The 22,026-nt window shown below is 35.8% G+C and overlaps 1 protein-coding gene across 1 annotated transcript in view; it reads left to right on the forward strand.

Moving 5' to 3' along the window:
- LOC145683611 (solute carrier organic anion transporter family member 74D-like) overlaps positions 1–22,026 on the forward strand; it is a 73,091-nt gene that overhangs the window by 44,035 nt on the left and 7,030 nt on the right. Inside the window, exons 8-10 of the mRNA XM_081754950.1 lie at positions 3,036–3,286; positions 14,517–14,620; positions 21,713–21,814. Coding sequence (XP_081611076.1) covers positions 3,036–3,286; positions 14,517–14,620; positions 21,713–21,814 — 457 coding nt within the window. The remainder of the gene's footprint in view (positions 1–3,035; positions 3,287–14,516; positions 14,621–21,712; positions 21,815–22,026) is intronic.

The raw sequence follows: 22,026 nt of genomic DNA on the forward strand, positions 1-22,026 counted from the left end.
TCTGTCAACACATGGAGAGAACTCCTGGAGTCGAGGTATACGAGCTGAGCTGACCAACTAGTCAATGTTGGTAGTTCATTTTAAAGTGTAATCAAGTTAAACCACTGCTTATGGATATGTAAACTAGATGCTGAAAGAATTTGCGTTGATTCGTAGTTCACTGGCCACAATGTAGAAGAAGACGACAATGGTTCGAACGTGAGAACTTCAAGAGAAGAATGAGTTTCACAATATTGCTTGGCGACGGTCCGGCTACATCGCACCTGTGATCTAGCATTTCCATAAGTAATTGAAAAAAGCACTTAATTCAGTTCCAAATAACTATAGAACGTAGTCTTTTCATATTAATGAGTAAGGAAAAAACATTGATAGGTCCAAGTAACAGAAATACGATTTTCATACTTATAGCTCAGAAAATGAACAGCGTCTCTGTTGCTCACTAAAATCTTGTTACTGTGAAACAACATTTCGCATATATGTATTGGTGAACGATGAAAGATTCTATTGGTTTAATTCGTGGGAGAGAAATCGAGTTAGCAGTTCCCATCAAAGAAAAGAAATGATATTCGTTGCAAAAGTAAAGTATAAATCGAAGAATGGTTTCGGTCCTTTCAAAATATACAGAGCGTCCCAAAATTTACTTATAAACCTGGTAACGGTTATAATCTCCTGACCGTTGCAGATCGGAGATAATTAAGAATATCTCTTGCCCGTTGCAGCTCTTAGAGGCAGGGTTTGTAACTCTCACTTGTTGCAGCTTGGAGAGATAGGTAGGATATAACCAGTTAATAACTGATGTCTTCTGCCTCGACACGTCCGTTTATATAGCCAATCTGTGGAGGCGAAGCCTGTGAAGGGGTTGAAGGGGTTCTCTTCATATCTCTTCCTGTTCCATTGGTGTGACGGCATCCGTCATCGGCTTGCTAATGCTTGCACCGAAGCATGTGGTTTAATTTACTAATACGGGCTGCTTCCAATATAGGAACGGTTACAAAAGTCTCTCTCGCCCGTTGCAGCTTCGAGAGATAGGTAAGATATGACCAGATGATAACTGATGCCTCCTACTTTCACGTGTTCGTTTATATTGCCAGTCTTTGGAGGCGGAGCCTGTGAAGGGGTTGAAGGGGTTATCTTCATATCTCTTCGTGTTCCACTGGTGTGACGGCATCCGTCGATGGCTCGCTGATGCTTGCACCGAAGCATGTGGTTTTATTTACTAATACGGGCTGCTTCCAATATGAGAAGATATTGCAATATTTTGTCAAATTTCCTCTTCGAGACTTTTGTCCAGATACTTCTCTTTACAGGGCACACGCAAAACGTTTTGTTTTCCTTGATTGAAATATCGCTTCTGTTTAAGTAAGAAACGCCTAAGTCCTTCCCAGTAGTGGCTCTTGGAAGAAAATTTATCACTTAAACCTACGGAAATAAAGCTTACGTAATATTGTAATTGTTGTGTACAAGAATTATCCCATTGGATAAGTTTTCTTCCCTTAGTTTAAGGTCATAAAAGTTTAATATTTTTACCAGTGTGATTTCCCTCAAGAGATGACAATGGTTCTTCCTCATTCTTTGGCAGTTTTTAGTAAGTCTTTGGTAAACTTTTGAAGGTTTCAACTTTTGTAAATTTCTACTTCAAAACAAAACTAGCTTATCTTTACACTACATTGGCAGACTCCTTACCATCTTAAAGTAAAAACAAGAAACAAACGTGCTGGATAGTAGTAAACTGAAATATCAGTGAATTTAGAGTCAAATTCTGTGACCAGCGACATATTAGAAGTCAACGTCCCAACCTGATAACTGGTTTAGACTAGGTTACCATGTCCATTCCTGGAAAACCTTCAAAAGTACTTACTCACGAAAGGTCTTGCAAGTCAAATTCTAGATAATGAGATAGATATTCAGTCATGAACACTTCTTTCTTTAATTAATCTTGAACGTTAACTATAATGATAACTAATGTACTTGAATATCTTTCACAAAATTTTAGTTTTTTAAGCTTTATGAATTAAGTTTTTCAAGGTACTTCCTAATGTCATTTGAACCTAAAACAGAGTTGCCAATAGAATATGTGAACATATTAACTAACTCTATGGCCTATAGAACCCGGAGATTCAATGTCATATTTATATAAGTTTTCCCTTGTCTTCTGTCCTTAGCTAATTAGATCCAACTTCTAATTTGTATTCCTATTCTGTGAGAACCATCATAATATTGTCCTTCCATCTGCGCCTAGGTCTTCCTAATGGTCATTTTCCGATTGGAGTTCGAGTTAAAATATTTAAAGTATTTCTGATGTATGTTAAGGAGATGTAACAGTTTTTTTTTAACGCATCGATTGAGAAATTCAAACTAAAGAAATAGGTTAAGCAGAGTTGGCAGCATTATTTTCCACTTCTTGAATTGCTTGCATTCTTTGTGCTCAGCACTGTGTTTAAAATAAGTTCAATAACTCTGTATGTAAGACATACTGGATAAATTATTATGTAATACCAAATTCGTGGTTATTTTTCTGTAATATTTGTACATCACATCAGAATTTAAATAATGTCTTCAAAGTGAAAAATCACTAGAGACTCCAAAGCTAGACGGTGTTCCTGGGAGGAGAGAGGAGAGAAATCTTGAGGTACTGCAAATTTGACTTCCTCTTATAGAACTCTGAAGTTGCCACTGGTTCTAGGCTATATATTTGCCAAGTATGATTGAAATATAGTTTGTAGCTATGAAGATCAAAAAGTTTTTCGAGCCAAACACGAAAAATTTTGCAGCTAATATGATTTGCAGAGAGAAAGTATTTCTTTATGTAAACAGTATTATCTGATATTTCTAGTAAAAACACAATTTAATTTCGGGCACTTAAATATCAACACCTGGTCATGTATTACTCGAAGATTTAACGAGTTTAAAAGGTTAAATTTGCTGATTTTAGCTAAGCTCACGAAGCCCTTTATTGTCTTTTTTTCGGTTTTTCGTTACTAAATGGAAACAGATCTATCTTCGTCTTTTTAAAAATATTATTTTTTGAATTTTAGGTTTACGAAAATTGCAGTTGTGTAGTGCCTAACACGACATCACAGTTTGTGGGTAACTCATGGACTCTCTGGGGATCTCCAAGCAACGTAGCTGTAGAAGAAGAGTGGCCCGCGCATGAGTTTGGTTCTGTAGTAAGTGGTTCATGTGCAGAAGGTTGTGTGACTCCTTTTCGATTGTTTATTATTGTTTCGACGGTAATGAATGTTCTCAGCAGTACAGGAAAGTTAGGAAATGTGTTAATAAATTACAGGTAAGTAAAATAATCTGAATTCGCCTGTCCACAATATTTCAGAATTAAATTTATTCATTTCGTCGCATGAGAACCAGAGAAACGTAACTCCATTTTCGTAGGTTTACAGGCGAGAGGACAAAAATATTATTTTCTGAGAAAGATGTGTTTTTAATACGATGGTAATTGAGATACATTACAACAGATGATCGACAAGGAGAACAGATGGCGTTACGTTCCATTTACAACAAATGAGGCTTTCAAAATTAGGTCCAAACATGAAGAAAGCGAAAACCGCATTTTTGGAGTTATGTTTCTCTAGTTCTCATGCGACGATTTATTTTACTTTGTTTATTTGCCTGCTTTGAATACAATTTTAGATTATTCCTAAATAAGTATATATAATTGTCAAATACAAAACAACAAATATACATGATTTTAACCAATTTTTTTAAAGTACAACAATTCCTTGATAAATCATAAAATATAACAATACCTTAACAATTATACACATATATACATTCATAACGTACTTAAAAACAGAGAGAGAATTGCGTATTGTCTACATAAAATTCATATACAGAGTAATAACATTTCTTTACTAAAAATTTTCAACACGACTTGAAGATAAAATATCGTTAATTTTGATTTATACGTTTTCTGGAAAAGCGAGAAATTCTGTGTAATAATATATATATATATATATATATATATATATATATATATATACAGTGTTGGGTAAGTTACTTGTAAGCATGTAACGCGTTACAAGTTACTTTACTTTCTCCTAAAATGTAACACGTTAGTAACGCGTTACTTACAACAAAAAAGTAACTGTTACTTTACTTCGAAAGTAACGCGTTACTAACGCGTTACTTTTAGGTCCGAAAGTTTAAAAATGTGAAAAAAATTATGACTTCAATTTTCCGTACTACTATTACTACCGCTATTATTATTATTATTATTATTATTATTATTATTATTATTATTATTATTATTATTATTATTATTATTATTATTATTATTATTATTATTATTATTATTATTAATATTATTATTATTATTGCACGTTCTGAATCGCTTTATGTAAATGCAAGGACAAATTTTTACTTGATATATGAACATTTTCATATAATGTAACATTGATAAAATGCCATACTGCGTTACTCGTAGGGATGGACACGAGCGAGTTTTCTTTCAAAAACTTAATTCGACTAGAAACAGACATCTTTGAGCTCAAACCGAGAACTCGGCTCGAAAAATTTCCTCCAAGTCGACTCGAATTGGGGTCGAGTTTCGAGTCGAGTCGAGCCAAATCCGGTGTGTAGTTTCGAGTACATTCTTCAAGTATATTACATAGAAGGTATAATTATTATCAATGACACTACTACTACAACTATTATTATTATTAAATATTATTATTATTATTATTATTATTATTATTATTATTATTATTATTATTATTATTATTATTATTATTATTATTATTATTAATAATAATAATAATAATAATAATAATAATAATAATAATAATAAATAGCTAATAATAATTATAACAACACTTTATACAAACATGAAAGATAGACGGTTTGTATTTGAATACTAAAAAACTAGTTGATTGCCAACGTCGGTAGTCGTGAAGTCTAGGAGTCAAGGACATTGTTCACTAGCTTCTGAATTTGGGTTGAGGATCTAGGTTGAGTATTCGGGCAGGAGCCAAATACTGTTAAAAGTTATAGGGCACTGGCCCAATATCTTCAAAACTGCACGGCCCGGGTTTAGAATTGTCAACGACTCGAGCAGTTCGGCTCACAGCTCATTCACTATCGAACCGAACTGAGAAGTGAACCGAGCCAACAGCTCACCCAACCAACTCGGCTAGAGCCCTCGGCTCAATTGAGCCGAACCGAGCAGATGGCTCACCCCTACCAAGCCAGCTCGAGCCGATGGTTCACCCCAAGTGAGTCGGCTCGAGTCATCTTCTCAGTTGAGCCGAGCCGAGCTGAGCTTGTTATAAAAAATCTCTTGTGGTCTCGCTATCGAGACGAGACGAGATGCGAGCAGTGTCCTCTCTCGTGACCCCACAACACTAAAACTATTCCATATTACTGTTTAGCTTATATTTCTCATGGCTTTCGTTTTCCAGTGTAATCAAGCCATGATTTCAAGACGAGTTAAAACGAACGAGCCATTTATCAAACTCGACTAGACTCGAAACTCGACGCGAAAAACTGAATAGGCTCGGAACTCGACTCGAGGATATTACCTTTGACTTGACTCGAAACTCGACTTGAATTCGAGTCGAGTCAAGTTTTAGCTAAACTAATTAAATAATAATAACAAGTACAGAATATAGAGAAACATTACACTACAACTAATAAAATGAGAACACATGAACTGGGAGTGAATCAAAACTTGCCAGTAACTCTAAAACCGATACATGCAATTTAAAGCTAGTTTCAAACTCTATAATCAACGGGACTCTAGGATAAGCAAACTGATCTGAAAGAACTCCAATATTACATATCATCAGCAAACTATTTTCTAGTAATAAAGTAGGCCTGCTCATCAGAACACAGTTTATTCATATTAACCCCTTACTGTAAATCGTTAATTATGGCACCCTAGTTGTTGGTAAATACTTTCCGCCGGGGCACTTCAGACACTTTACTTTTAAATTCTGTCCACCATCATCCTCAGCTCTTAAGAAAAAAGTATTCTTTCAAATGTTCGAACGGTAAAATATTTTCGTTCTCCGTCTTTATAAAAACAACACCAATCAAAGTAAAATAGACTACCGGTATCATTGCACTCCTAGTTCACTCACTGAATGTATTGATTTGGATAGGTGCTGATTGCCACGGGTGCTGACTGCCACAGCCAATTATTGGTGCTGATTGCCACGACTGTCGCTGATTGCAAATATGAAGGTGCTGACTGCCACGAGCCTGGGAGAAACTGTATTTGGAAAGAGAGGAATTAATCCATCATACTAAATTTATGATTATTAATTAATTTAGTAGGGATTAATTAGGGATTAATTTAGTAATCATCGCAACAAATCTATGTGGCATCCTATAATCACTAAGGGGAACGACATACATTTGGATGTTTATAAAGGAATTGTCTTTTCTGTTATATGTACAATTTGCACATTCCATTGTTTATATTAATTGTTTTATTGTATTATTTAATGGATATGATGGTCTGAAGACAGCTGACAGGGGAAGTTTGGGAGAAAGACTCGCCTGCAGAGAAATAAGCATGCTATTTGAAGGACCAATTCATGCTGATTACAACAGGTAATAAAACCCCTGTACGTTGAGAACTGTTCGAGATATTCAGCTTGGAAGTTTATATGAGAAAATGAGTGGATGCACGTTTCAATGCATTAAGTATTCTCTCCCTTGGCGAAGCCTGATGGTTTGAACTTGCTATTGCTTGATCACTGGGGTCCATTTACAGACAAATTGTCCATTACAAGTAGCATTACGGATGGCAAAGACCTAATGGTTGAGAAGATACCAAAAGAATTGCACACGATTTGTGCAACCATTTGATGTGTTTTGATTCCGATCAATCAAAGATTATGGCAGGAAATGAAACTTCTTCATCTGGACGTTATAATGTACCAACGAAACAATCAACTAAAGTTCGTGTCCATACGAGTCACTTCCGATCACCGCGATACATTGTATTGTTTCAGTTTGCGTTCTACAAGGCAGGTTACGAACAAATTATAGACCTATAACTTTTGAATCACTTGTCGAATTTGCTTTTTGCTTTGGTTCTGCGAACTGTTCCCTTAACGGATGCAACGTAATTGCACATATAAAATGTTCATGGTGCAAGGGAGTCTTTTGCCTGCGTCATTTCTTCATAAAACAGAAAAACTCGTTACTAATTATGTTGTACTTAACGCGTATAAATGCGTATATCCTCATTTTCTCATATAAACTTCCAAGTTGAATATCTCGAACCGTTCACAACCGTACAGGAATTTTATTAGCTTGTTGTAATCAGCATGAATTGGGGCTTCAAATGGCATGAATTGGGGCAATTGGGGCTTCTTAGTTTCTCTGTAGGCGAGTGCTTTCTCCTGAACTTCCCTTGTGAGGGACGGCCAGCAGTGCTTTTTTGATGGAACTTTCAAGAGCTGCTCGAAACAATTTGCGCAGCTGTATACAGTTCATGCTGACAAAGGGAGTTCAAGTGAGAATACATAAATCGTACCAATTTTGTACGCACCGCTCCCTGACAAAACTGAAAGTACACTCATGTCCAAAATTATTGTCGCATATCTATAACTGTCTTCTTGTAAGAATATAATTTGATAATTTTGCAGAGTACTTTTAATACTGATATTATGTGTATAATCAGGAAATGTATATTTGTGGTAAATTTCATAGGAAAAGAATTATAAATACGAAAATCATAATGAGTAAAATAAAATGTAACTAAATGGACAAGAAAATTTTATTTTCGGTTTTTTGTTCTTATTTACTGCTCTTTTGACATGAAATTTACCACATACTTGTCTTTGCCGATTATGTACTAACATTTTAAGAAATACCGGGTGAATTCGTTATCTAATTATATTCTTATAACAACATATTTATAGTTATGTGACAATAATTTTGGACAAGAGTGTACATACAGAGACTGTTTACCTTTGTTAAGTGTTGGACTGAACAACACGATCCTAAGATTCATCTAGTTTCTTTCATGCTTCTTGGCGTCCGGTAATGTTACGTCTAGCAACTTTCTCTCAGGCTCGTGGCAGTCAGCACGCCATCGTGGCAGTCAGCACCTTGATATTGGCAATCAGCGCCAGTCGTGGCAATCAGCACTAATAATTGGCTGTGGCAGTCAGCACCCGTGGCAGTCAGCACCCCACCATTGATTTGGAGCTGTCAAAATCTACGACAAAATCTTTCAGGTGCTTGCAATCAGTACACGTGATTTCCCTAAGGCTGTCCTCATCTTCCAAAAACAGCAAGTGGCACTACGAACTTATCTGTTTCTCTGTGTGTCTGTGACTGTCGATCACTGACATACGTAGTTCATGCTCGATTGTTTCATTCTGAGAAATTCACTTACAGGAAAGAAACATTTGTTTCCGAAAAAAATACATATATTGTAGTTACTCATCTGAAATGTAACGCGAAAAAAGTAACGCAAACTAGGTACGTTACTTAAAAATTTGTAACGCGTTACCGTAACAGTTACTTTGGAAAAAATGTAACGCGCTACTAGGAAACGTTACTTAAAAAGTAACGCGTTACTTGCGTTACGTTACTTCCCAAGACTGTATATATATTATTAACATGTCAAATATTGTAGTTATAGACAGTAATATTTTCAATAAATATGTGTTCCTTATATAGAGTAAGCAGAATAATTTTATAGCTATATTCATGGTGTTAGGTATATACAGGGTGTTACAAAAGTTAGTTACAATATTTTGGGAATAAATTCCTTACATCAAAATAAAAAGAAAAAAACTTCATATGGACCTCTGCTCAAAAGTGGATAGTTTCGGGGTTATAGGGTGCCGAAAACATGAAAGAATTAACTTTAAAGATCCATAGTTCTACTACTATAGGATCAATTGTAGTCGGATCAAGACATGTGAACTATCTACTACCCATCTTTCAAAACTTCCAGTACTTGCACAATCATTTTAGAGGCTGTTTGGGAGTATTTGATCACTCTCCACCTACCTCTAAAACTTGGGTGCAAGTACTAGAGCAGGAGCATTCTTAAACATGGCTATTTGGATAATGCACATACTAGTTCCTCACTGATGTCTTGATCCGACTACGATAGGTCCCATAGTAATAAAGCTATGAACTTCTAAAGTCTATTTGCTTCACGTTTTCAGCACCCTATTACTCAGAAACTATCCACTTTTGAGCACAGGTTTATATGAACTTCTTTTCTTGTTTTGATGTAAGGAATCTGTTTGCAAAATATTGTGACACATTTTTATAACACCCTGTATATACAAACAAGGAAAAGTAACATTTTCTTTTGTGCTTGAACAATAGAATTACAACAACGGTTGCAATCCAAATATAATCCATAGTACCTTCTTTCGTATGTGAAAAGTACTAATATACTCACTGGAGTAATTCTAGATCATAATACCGTATCTCACTAATTATTAAAATTTTGCTCAGTACACTGAAAGAAATGCTTGTGTTGTAATAATGCTTCTTATTCTACGAAGATCAAAACAGTACACGTATGTAATTTTTGTAGGTTGAAAAACATATTCATTCCAGTTTACTTTAAATGATAATAAACATTCATACAACACAAGAAATAATAATACAGGGTGTCTACTAAAATTCCACAATGAAATTTCGTGACTTTTTCGTGACCTTTTCTTTACCAAATCATAAAATTTCCTAACATTTTCAAGAGCGAATTTGGGTGCGAATTAGGCGGAATTTTGATCCATGCGATACAAACGTACTTTGCTTGCGATTTGGTAGCTTCTAAAGCCGACCATAGACATTTTTGGTGTTGAATTTTGATGTTTTATAGAACAAAATTTTCCAATCTGTACTTACATTTCCACACTTAAAAAAAAAATCGTGACCCAAAAGCTAAATTTCGTGACTTTTTCGTGACTTTCATGACCGTTTTCTGATTTCGTGACATTCGTGACTTTCGTGACCTATAGACACCCTGTAATAATAATAATAATAATAATAATAATAATAATAATAATAATAATAATAATAATAATAATAATGATAATAATAATAATATCTCATAAAATATGATTATTTGAGCAAGAATCGACATATATGACAAATAAAAGTATAACCAATGACAAACAACATCAAATTAGTAAAAAGCATAGAAAAAATTCGAAACCAAGAATTTCTGCTTTATGATTAATTTTATTCTATATTTTCCTTATCTGCCTCAACTAAAAAACATAGAAGGAAAAAGATTATATATAATTTGCAATACAGATAGATACTGACAATCATTGTATGCTGGTACGAATTATATATATATTCTAATCTTGATAGTGAAACTATGGAATTATGTACGTCATAGTAACTAAATGACGTATCCAAACTGTACATGTAGTACATATTGTTGTAGTCAATGTATGAAAAAAAGGATGAAAAATACAATACAATCGTCTAGTTGACCAGTGTTGCTACGTAACCGGTAGTAGGGAGAGCAGTCCTGGGTTTGATTACGGATGAACCCTTCGAATTCCGACATTTTTTCTTCTCTTATTTGTGGGAACCTAATCTCTCTATTCTGTTGTATGGCACTTAATTTAGGAATAATTCTTCCTGCTCACAAATAGTGTTTTAACGGAAAAAGAAAGCCATAAGAACAGTAATAGAAATGCCATCGAGTAAATTTTTAAACCTTTCTTTTTTTTTTCAAAAGATTTCAAAATAATGACCATCTCCTCTTTATATAAAATAAACTCCCTCTGTATGTTAAAGAAAATTGTATAGAATTTGTTACTTGGAGTACTTTTGTTCATATAAAGAGGATCCATAAATAAAATAAATTAACAAATACAATGTTTCTGTATTTCTGTTAAAAACATATAACTCTAACTAATTCTATGGTCTATGGAAGCCGGAGGTTCCATGTCCCGTTTACAAAAGCTCTCCTTTCTGCGAGATCCATCTTAATATTGTCCTTCCATCTACGCCTAGGTCTTCCTAATGGTCGTTTTCCGATTGGTCTTCCAATTAAGACTTTAAAAGCGTTCCTGCTTTCTTCCATCCTGGCTACATGGCCTGCCCACCTGAGCCTCCTAGATTTGATGACCCTAACGATGTTTGGTAAACCGTATAAATTATGTAGTTCCTCGTTATGAAGTTTCCGCCATTCCCGTTCCTCTTGGATTCGAATATTTGTCTCAGGATCCTGTTCTCAAATACTTTCAGTCTATGTTCTTCCCTTAGAGTGAGCGACCATGTTTCGCAACCATACAGAACAACAGGCATGATTATCGTTTTATATATTTTAAGCTTCAAATTCTTCGACAGAATTCGCGACGACAAGAGATTTTGAACTGAAGAATAACACGAATTCTCTATTTTTAGTCGACATTTAATTTCTTCGTGAATATGATTTTCGTCTGTTAATATTGATCTTAGATATTTGAAACTATCCACTTTATCAAAAGTATTATTTTAACGCATCCATAATTTGCCATTTTACGATCCTGCCGAACTTCCATGTATTTAGTTTTCTCTGCGTATACTTCTAAACCCATGTGCCTGCAAGCGTTTAATAAGATCTCTACATTTCTTACTATTGTTCTTCTATCATCCCCTATTAAATTTACACCCTCAACATACGCCATAACCTAGTGAATACCATTCAACTCTAGGCCCTGGTTGCTATCTTTGATTTTCCTTATAGCATATTCCAGAACAAAGTTGAATAATTATGGCGACAACGCATCTCCTTGTTTCAGGCCATTCTCGACGTGAAAGCTCGTGGACAAAAATTTTCCTACCAGGATTTAACTTTGGGTTCATTTAAACATATCTTAATTAATCTAATTAGCTTTTTCGGTTTTCCAAATTCTGTAAGAACGTTGTACAATGTTTCTTTCCTAACCGAGTCATGTTCCTTTCTAAAATCAATAAATAGTTGATGCACTGAGGGATTGTAATCCCACTTCTTTTCGTGTTAAAAACATATAGCTTTATTATAGCATTTCAAGAAGAAATTTCAAACTTAAAGGAGAATCTTCCAAGTGTATTTAGTCCAATTAATACCTTGAACTTTGCAATACTTATAACAATTCAAGTAAAATTGAAACAAACTTTTTTTTAAGTATAGTTAATGCTACACGAGTTATGAAAGGATATGTATTCTTTGACTTTGAAGAAAATAGCCAAAGAGTTGTGTGAGTGAACGAAATGCATGCCTACTCGTATTTAAATTTAATTAGTAAAATCGTAATATTATGAATAGAAGTTAATAATGCAACAATTCAACGCGATTGCATCTTTTGCTACATATTCTAATTTGGATGAGATTTACAGAGATATTTCGACAAACAACGAACATTAAAATTTGATTTCCACTTGCGAGCTAACTTTAATTTTAAACACTTACTATTGTGCTTTGTGAGTTTCCAGACCGGAGACCTTCCCTCTTTACTATGCTGTTGCAAAAGGTAATAGTGTTCTTGTAAAGGATCGAATGTGTTGACAGAAATAGTTTGCCAAACTAAACAGGTATACGAAAATCATATGTTAAATTTGATTTACATGTATATTTTTGTTTTAAATAACGTTATTTTAAAAATGTATATCTAACATTGAGCTTACTAAATTCGAGCAATATTTTAAGTTCGACTTCCATCAACGTGTTTTCATTTCAAGAATGTTAATTCAAGTAGTTAGAAACCTTCTATTTTAAGTATGCCTCTGCTAGCGCTTCTGTCGATGTGTGTTTTCCCGTACATCCCTCGGAAAAGAGGAGGGAGAAGTTGCTATGGCCGAGATCCTTCAATAGTTGAATTCGGACAGGCTTGCCATTCCGAATTAATTCCCGGGCTTCGCTGTGTACTGTCTTCTTAACCATTCTAAGTAGCTTACAATCTTCATTCGCCAAGACCAAACGACTAAATGACAAATTGGCAACACAGCTGAGGTCATTCACTTTTTTTCCCCCCAAACAAAGGGAAGATTTCCTCCGCAAGAAGTTAGTGGGGGTGGGACCGAAGTATGTTTCATATATTTTCCGAGGGCATAGCTGAAATAGACACTCTCTAGCATTGTGCTAAGAGACGGGTATCTACTCCTTCCCGAACTATTGTTTTAACTCATTGTTTTTACAGATGTGTTCAGGTGCTGTTACGTAGGATCTTCCAAATCTCTTTAATATTTTACCTTAACTCTTCTATTTTTTTCATTTATTCATTTATTTCGTCTTTTTAGTCATACATATTGCACGATTACGTGCGTATGAATAAGACTCGTCAAGGGTACAAATATATAAAATACGTAGTAATGACAAACACATACCTATTGAATTAAACTACTATGCTACATCTACGATATAAAAGCAGTACATTTCCAAAACTATCAATAGACAAATTCACTTACATATCTAAAAATTCATTTACAGAATAAAAGCAGTGCTGCAACAGATATGTTTTCATTAACCTCTTGAACTCTTAATTTTTAATTCTTGTCATTCCACTTAGGAAAAACTTATCTACCAGGAACGAAATCCCAGTATATACAAGTTTGTTCAAAAAGTATCAAACTTTTATTTATAAAAAATGTATTGTCAGATACAACAATCTTACATTAATCCCCTTCACAGTAGCCCCTTAGGATGCCATATACCTGTACATCTCCCACTGGAACGCCTCTTTTGTGATTGCGTGCCGTTGGTTCGTCACATTGTGCGTGATATCTTCTCTGGATTGAAATCTGATTCCTTTAACGATAATTTCAGCTTGGAGAAAAGCCAGAAATCACGTGAAGCTACCTCAGGGGAGTAGGAACCCTGAAGAAGCACAAGTGTGCTGTATTTGACCAGGAAAGTTGAAGCGATTCTACACACTCCGTTATCCGTGTGGAGCCCATTGCTTCATTCCTGAAGGCCTGTCGACTCTTGTGGATTGTTTTCACTTGGGATTCTCCAATCTTGATAGAAAATTTAATGGAGTAGCATTATTCAAGTTTTACAGTCATTTTGTCAGAAACGAAATTCCAACACCGGTCGCTTACATCTCTTCACTCATCGGCGGTCTGTTGGCAACTGACTGTTTCTGGAGGCTGAATAATAATAATAATAATAATAATAATAATAATAATAATAATAATAATAATAATAATAATAATAATAATAATAATAATAATAATAATAATAATAATGATAATAATAATAATAATAATAATAATAATAATAATAATAAAGTAAAAATGCACATTAGTACCATCTACATAGTGCTTCAAGTCACGACTGTCTAACTACATTTGTTTACACCAAAGAACATAAGGTTGTCGAATACATTTTGAATAAACTTCGTGTAGAACAAACTGTGAAGACATTGATATAACTTTTCACTACTATAAAATTTGTCCGTAACTGACACACACACTCTTACTCCCCTCGTCACCTGTCCGTATATTGAACAATTTCGTTTTGTCCGTGTCTCTTGTTTTTGTAGCACGTTATCTCTTTCTTCCCATAGTTTTGGGTACCTACAATACTTTTTTATTTTCAGGTGCGTGAGAACTGAGGATAAATCTATGGCCCAAGGTCTTGGTTTGTTAATGATAAGTTTATTTGCATTTATTCCCGGGCCAATAATATACGGAGCAATTATAGGTAAGTAGTTCCTTATATTTAATTATAAATAAAAATTTAAGAAAAATTTAACCCACAATTATATTTTTTGGTTACAGAAGTTAGATGGTTAATGAACATGAATGATTATGAAAAAAACTGGTGGAATGAGGTGGTAGAAGGAAACGGAAGAACCCCAAGAAAACTCACGAAAATAATATTGTTCACCACAAAATTCTTGATTTTTTAACCAGGAACCTATCATACCAGAGGTGAATGCTCTATCACTGAGTCACCATGTTCGCCTATATAAATACAAGAATACATTGTAATGTAGCACGTGCTAGTGTTTGTAAACAACGACACCTGCTCCTGTTTGTAAACATCAACCACGTGTATTTACGTCAGAGCACTACACCTCACAAGACGCAGACGACGGACCGCCAGCCCCACCTACAAGTCACATGACGACATAGGAGCAGCAGCGCCATCACCATCAGGAGCGCCTTTATATTGGAGAACATTCAGCGGATAGGCACCAGTCGTCGATTGATCTTCCCTCCTCTTGCTTGCTTGGAGCACTAGAAGAATCCAACCTCAAAGCATCTAGTCTGCTACAGAACTCTTGCCTTCTCTTCCTGTTACTTGACTTAGCCTGCTTCGGGACTCTATGACTTTTTATAACCCCTCACTGCTTGCTACAGAGCATTGGGGATTCCTAAGCCAATCTGCTTAGCCTGCTTCGGGGCTCTGACTTTTTTTTATAACCTCTCACTGCTTGCTACAGAGCACTGGGGATTCCTAGGCTACTCTGCTTAGCCTGCTTCGGGGCTCTGTGACTTTTTATATCCTCTCACTGCTTGCTACGGAGCATTGGGGATTCCTAGGCCACTCTGCTTAGCCTGCTTCGGGGTTCTGTGACTTTTTATAACCCCTCACTGCTTGCTACAGAGCATTGGGGATTCCTAGGCCATTCTGCTTAGCCTGCTTCGGGGCTCTATGACTTTTAACCCCCTCACTGCTTGCTACAGAGCATTGGGGATTCCTAGGCCACTCTGCTTAGCCTGCTTCAGGGCTCTGTGACTTTTTATAACCCCTCACTGATTGCCAGAAGCATTGGGGTTTCCTACGTCACTCTATCTATCTTGCCCGCAGCTATGTAGAGATCCTGTCCTTGGCCGCACGATCTTGGGCTACTTAATTTCTACCTCACAATAGAGAAAATTGTACTAAAGTATTTCTGTAAATACTGTTGTTATTAGAGGATTTTTTAAGAAAAATAATAAAGCGGTAGCGGGAGTTGATTTCGGACTCTAACTCACTCAAGATAGCTCTACCTACTTCTGCACTAACAGAACATTTACAATATTTAGCGACTACACGATGTTGATGTATCAGTGTTCATAAGTTCACTGTATATTTGACCTAATCGTCTTCAGAATATTCTCTTTGGAAGCGTAACACCACTTCTGCTACATATCGACTGCCCCCTGGAAATAAGTTTTTTTAAGCATATTTATCATCACTAAGGATTTTGCATGAACAGTTTAAATTATAGTGGATCTTCAGTCATTTTATTTTATTTTTATTTTGGAGGTTAGAAATTCAACACCAATTAAAACCTTGGAAAGGAACTTAAAATCATTTTCAAACTACTGCTGAAGTTCTTACTGGCTTCCACTCGATGCAGTCTTCGTTTCTCACTCAACGCTCGGGGCACAAACTTTCCTGTACTCGTTTTAGTTGAGTTAGTTGGCAAAAGTTCCCGAACATGATAGAACCACAATGTTAAAAATGTAATGAATTAGTTTGTCTACGATCTTCAATTGAAACAATTTATTGCGTTGTTTCGAATTAATTACATATTTAATAATACAAAGTACAGAACATGTCAAGTTATTATAAACACTAAAAATAAACAAAGAATTACTTATCAGAAACACATATAGCACTAAAAACACTTCAGTAAATAGCTTAAACTAGAAATCCAAATTACAACAAAGCAACGTTTATTTAAAAAAAAAATAACTGTGTAACAGTTTCGCCAACTAACTGAGCATATTGGGTTCATCAGACAGAAAAAAAAAAAGTTACACCTAAATTAGCAGAATCCCAGGAATAGATCTCAGATCTATTTTACAGTGTTTGATGAAGCCAATATGTTTGGTTAGTAGGCGAAACTGTTACACAGTTCTTATTTTTAAAAAATAAACTTGGCTTTGTTAACTAATTTGTATTTCTAGTTTAAGGTATTTAGGACAGTAAAGCTAATATGAACCAGTTAGTTTCCGATACATACTTCATCAGATAAGAAAATCAAATGAAATCTTTCAGTTTTACGTTCCACGTTTCAGTTTTATGATTCCACGGTGTAGGCTAAAGAGATGGTGATGATGAGAAATCAATGAACTGGTGGAATGAAGAAACTGAGAGAAAACGGAAAAACATCGAGACCCACGCACACAGTATATGTCCATCACAAAGCCCCTTAGCATGAATTGGGTTCGAACTAGAAATGAACGCTCTACCACTGAGCCATCAAGGCTCCTCTTCATCACAAAGTAATTTTTGCTTTTGTTTGCTTATTAAAGGTCGACATTCGTTGTCAGCAGAGAGGCTGTGTGAGACATGAACTTACAGGTTAAAATAGAATCGGAATCACCGTAATGCTTTCAGTTTTCTTCCACATGGAATCGAACCCGGGACTCCATTACCAAAGGGGCGTTCGCTATCCACTAGACTAGCGGGGAGCGCACTTCATCAGTTGAGTTGAGTTGATTTTGAGTTTACCCTACCTTTCAGCAGCGAGGCTATATGAGACGTGGACACACTGATTAACGTGGAATCCGAACCACATGAACTCTCGCTGGGAATCGAACCTGGGTCTTCCACGCCAAATAAGCGTATGCTAACCGCTTAGCCACGAAGGAGCTCTGCACTCCATCAGGTAGAGAGGAAAGGGTGAAATGAAAAATTAAAGAACAGACAAAAGTAGCCGTGGTGACCCTTCCAACATGGCGCCTAGCATTCCTCGTTGGTCTAGTGGCTAGCACGTTCGTGGTTCCAGGTTTGATTCCCGGTGAGAGAGCATAAAACCACTGCGGTGGTTTGGATTCCTCTTTAAACTATAGCTCTACGTCTCATATAGCCTCGGAGCCTCAACTTCAACAAACACCAGCACCAAATAGATACCTTCCTGGATGCTTCACTCCTATTTCTCTTTTCTTAAGTTTTCTCCGAACTTTTTCTCTCCCTATATTTTTTCATTTATTCTCCCTACTTCTTTTTCCTTCCTACACGATGAAATAGCCTTCCACGCTGGTCTAGTAGTTACCGAGTGCGCGTTTGTTAATAGGTCCCCGGGTTCTATTGCCTGTGGGACAGCATTGAACGTATACTTGTTGATAGGATTTTACTTAAAGTTTAAATGTTCATGTCTCATACAGTGTCAATGCTAACAAGTAACGCTCAACTTAAACAAACAAACAAACAAAAACAAAATTCTTATCTGATAAAGCTTTTACTTAATCATCATGGAGTGTTCTGTTTCTGAGAAATATTTCTTTATACTTTATATGAATTCTCAATGTTTATAATTTTATATGTTGTATACTTTGCACTATTATATATTGCGGTTATGCTATAAGTTATCTACGATCTACATAGAACGGGACGTATGCAAGAGGCGTCATAGCAATACCCAAAACTTTCTTAATAATCTAGACATCGATAAATTTGTACACCAATAAATTCGTGATTAATCTTTTCGGTTGAAATAAAATAATAGGATCTGTGGGGAATGTTTTTAATGTGTGTAATTTTGATCAGTAGTGTCTATTTGAAACTTCCCAAGCACTGACTCGTGACTAGGCATTGACAAATATGAAACAGGTACATAGCTTTTTGTTATTGATGTCGTCTAGATGAACAATATAATATGCATTAGTAACAAGGTGTTCCTCCTGATAGGTCTTCGATGCTACTACTGCCCTGACTTTGGAAAAGCCCAGTAGTTTTGTTGCTCGACTCGAGACGAGGTTATGGAACTTCCTGTACTCGTGGTGAAATACGTAAAGACGAAAACCTCTGAAATTCACTTCTGTCATCATATTTGTCAATCTTACACGTTGAATTGTGAAACCTAGCTGACTTCAGTGCTTGGCAGCGATTTCAAAGACGTAATTACATAGCAATTTTACAGATAAAGAATTCATTAATTAATCACAATTTGGTTTTGAAATATCCACCATTTCCTTTTACTATTCGTTGAATGTCCTTTGAAGAATATTGAACTAAAAATACAATCACGGACAAAGTTTAACGATGATATGGAGGAGCGTCCGTGGCAATACGTAACGAAGTAAAAGCAATGCAATGGTAAAGTGCTCACCTCTGGTTTGAGGAGGTCCCTGGTTTGATCCCACAGTGGCGGATCCAAGGGGGGCTATAGAGGCTATAGCCCCCCTTGACGCTCAAATATATACTGGATAAAATGGGCTTCAATCCTGCTTTACACTGGATAAAACGGCAAACTATGGTTTAGCCCCTCCCTTGATCATATCCTGGATCAGCCACTGCAATCCCACGTAGTATGAGTGGCCAACATCGTGTAAATGGCTTTTCTCAGGATCTCCCGTTGTTTCCCACATTAAATCAATGATTTCACTTCAATTTATTTTCCCCTCATTTACCTGACGAAGTACTTAACGAAAGTTTTTTTTGTGTACTTTTTAAATGTGTGCGATTATGATTCCATTCTTTCCTACTAATTCGGGAGGCACGGTGGTTCAGTGGTATAGCGCTTACCTCTGATGCGTGGGGTTCTTGGTTCGATACATAGCCAAGTAACTTTATGGTGGACAACATCGTGTACGCGGGTTACTCCCTTTTCCTCCCATTTTTTCATTCCGTCATCATTCACTTGCTTTAATCATCGTCTCCCTCAGCCTAAAGAATATAATCGTGGGACGTTAAATTCAAAGATTTCATTTTCATTTTTCTGGTAATTCATGTATGTATACAGGGTGTTAATGAACTATACCGACAAACTGTAAGAAGTGATTCCTCACATCAAAATAAGAGAAAAAGTTAATATGCACCTATGGCTAAAAGTGCATAGTTTCAGAGCTAGGGTTGTCCAAAATCGCGAAAAAGCTACATTACAATAGGCCCTATTTCGAATTCCAGAAACTGTGGATGGTGGTTCTTATCAGTGTAAAGGAAGCCACGCAAATACAATCCAAAAGTGCATATTTCATCAATTGTCAATAGGTATAGAGGGTATTCCCTACAGGGTGTAATTCTCAGATATGTTTTCAATAGAGTTTTCAGCTATAACCTGATTTCAAGAAGGGTCCAAAGTAGGCAGGAGGTAAACCTTGACAACAATGGACGTCCAATACTTCGATGGAAAGGCACAAGTGTTAGAAACCGGCAGCTCCATGTTTCTTTGTGTTCAGAATAACGTGTGATGATATGAATTTCGTCACAGTATATTTCACGTTTTCTTCACTTATAAGCGTGAAAGAAAACATCACACCATGATTTTTTTCGAGTACGAGAGACTGTGCTGCTGACGATGCTTAACACTTCCGACATCGCGCCAAAGGATTACGTGTTCACTGCTATCAAGGCTTATCGTTTGCCTACTTTGGACCAATCATAAAGTCAGGGCATATCTAAAAATTCGGTTGATGGCATGTCTTGGAACTTTACCCTACAGGGAATAATCTGAACACCCATTGAACATTAATGAAATATGGATTTTGGATTGCGTATGCGTGATTTCCTTTACGCTGATAAGGATCACCATCCACAGTTCCTCGAATTCGAAATTGGGCCTCTTGAAATTTGGCTTTTTTGAGATTTTGAACAGTCCTAGCTCTGAAACTATGCACTTCTCGTCATAAGACCAGATGAACTTTTTCTCTTATTTTGATGTGAAGAATCACCTCTTACAGTTTGTCTGTATAGTTCATTAACACCCTGTATATAAGCACATTTCAGTATTAGGATTAGGAATTAGATTTCTGGGCTTTCGGTATTTATGGCCATGTTAGCTGGTTATGTATAAAGGATGACGTCCATCGGCGATCACACTACCCAGGAAATTGGGAAGAAGAAATAGAGGAAAGAAGCAGACTGGGATCATTATGTAAGATAACATCCCAGCATTTACCTAGTGTGAATGAGGAAAACACAGTAAAACCTCATTTGGGATGGCTGGTTTGAAAAAAAAAAATTCGACTGTGTGTCCCCACCGAAAATCAAACCCGAGACCGCTAGCATCAAAGGTGGGACATAGAAAAAAAGTTGAACTGGAAAACAATAAAAAATAAAAGGAATGTGAGGAAAAAACCATAAAAACTGACTCTTTTTTTATTCTATTTATTTTTTACTCTTTTAGCTCTCTCTTGAATCTCTATTTTAATGTTGACCTGATTATTCGTTTTTTTGTTGAAAACATTCAAAAAGATAACAATGAAACATTTTAGGGAATTAATTTCCTCTACTTTTTGTTGTCTAATTCTTCTTTCTTCCTTTGCACTTCAACAACGATCTGTTCACTGTTTGAAAGCTGTTAATGTCTGCAGTGTATGTTCTTTCAACTGTCATATAAAGCACTCTAATTATCTAGATATTTCTTTGTTTTTCTTTCCTCGTATCTACATTCAAACAATGATCGGTTTACTGTTGGAAAGCTATTTGTGAAATAAGTGAGAAGGAAGAGGGAGGGTCGCTTGCTTCAATAATGCACAGAATCATTAATATCACTTAATTTCTTGAACTATGACAAATGTTGAAAATGTTGAGAATCTATTTTTACGTCATAGTCATGTGTCTGGCATTTTCTCTTTACTTTCAAGTGACGAAAAAAGTACAGAAATAATAATAATAATAAAAACGAAATCCAGATTCCAACGGATTTACACGTTTACTGTTTGAAGCTTCCATGTTCCTATTAATACCTTCTATTTTGATTTGATAGCACACTCTTAGTTAATTTTGCATTATACATAAGTACTAATAGATGGGTATGTACTTTGCTTCTTATTTACGTATTATTGTTAAATACTACAGACATTAAAAACTAATTTTAATTTACAGCTATAAATATCTTGTGTATTTTTGCAGATGCGGCATGCCTTATTTGGTCTGGGTATTGCGGCGGTAAAGGGAACTGCCTCTTTTATGATGCTACTAAATTAAGAAGATATCTCAATGGAACAGCTATAAGTAAGACTTAATATTTGCATATTGAAACGAATTCACAAATCCTGTGTGTGTTATCTTTAGGTTTAATACAACAGAAAAAAGTGGATTATTTCCTTTAGCTCCTTTTAGCCAGGATTGTTGTTACCCACCACCTTTAGGTCATTTTCTATATTATTTTATTATCTTTCTTGGTCCACCCAGAGGTGTTCTTCGCTAAGCTCACCCCTCACTTT

This window comes from Thermobia domestica, chromosome 4 (genome assembly GCF_964235325.1).
Source record: "Thermobia domestica chromosome 4, izTheDome1.hap1.1, whole genome shotgun sequence".
Lineage (NCBI taxonomy): Eukaryota > Metazoa > Arthropoda > Insecta > Zygentoma > Lepismatidae > Thermobia > Thermobia domestica.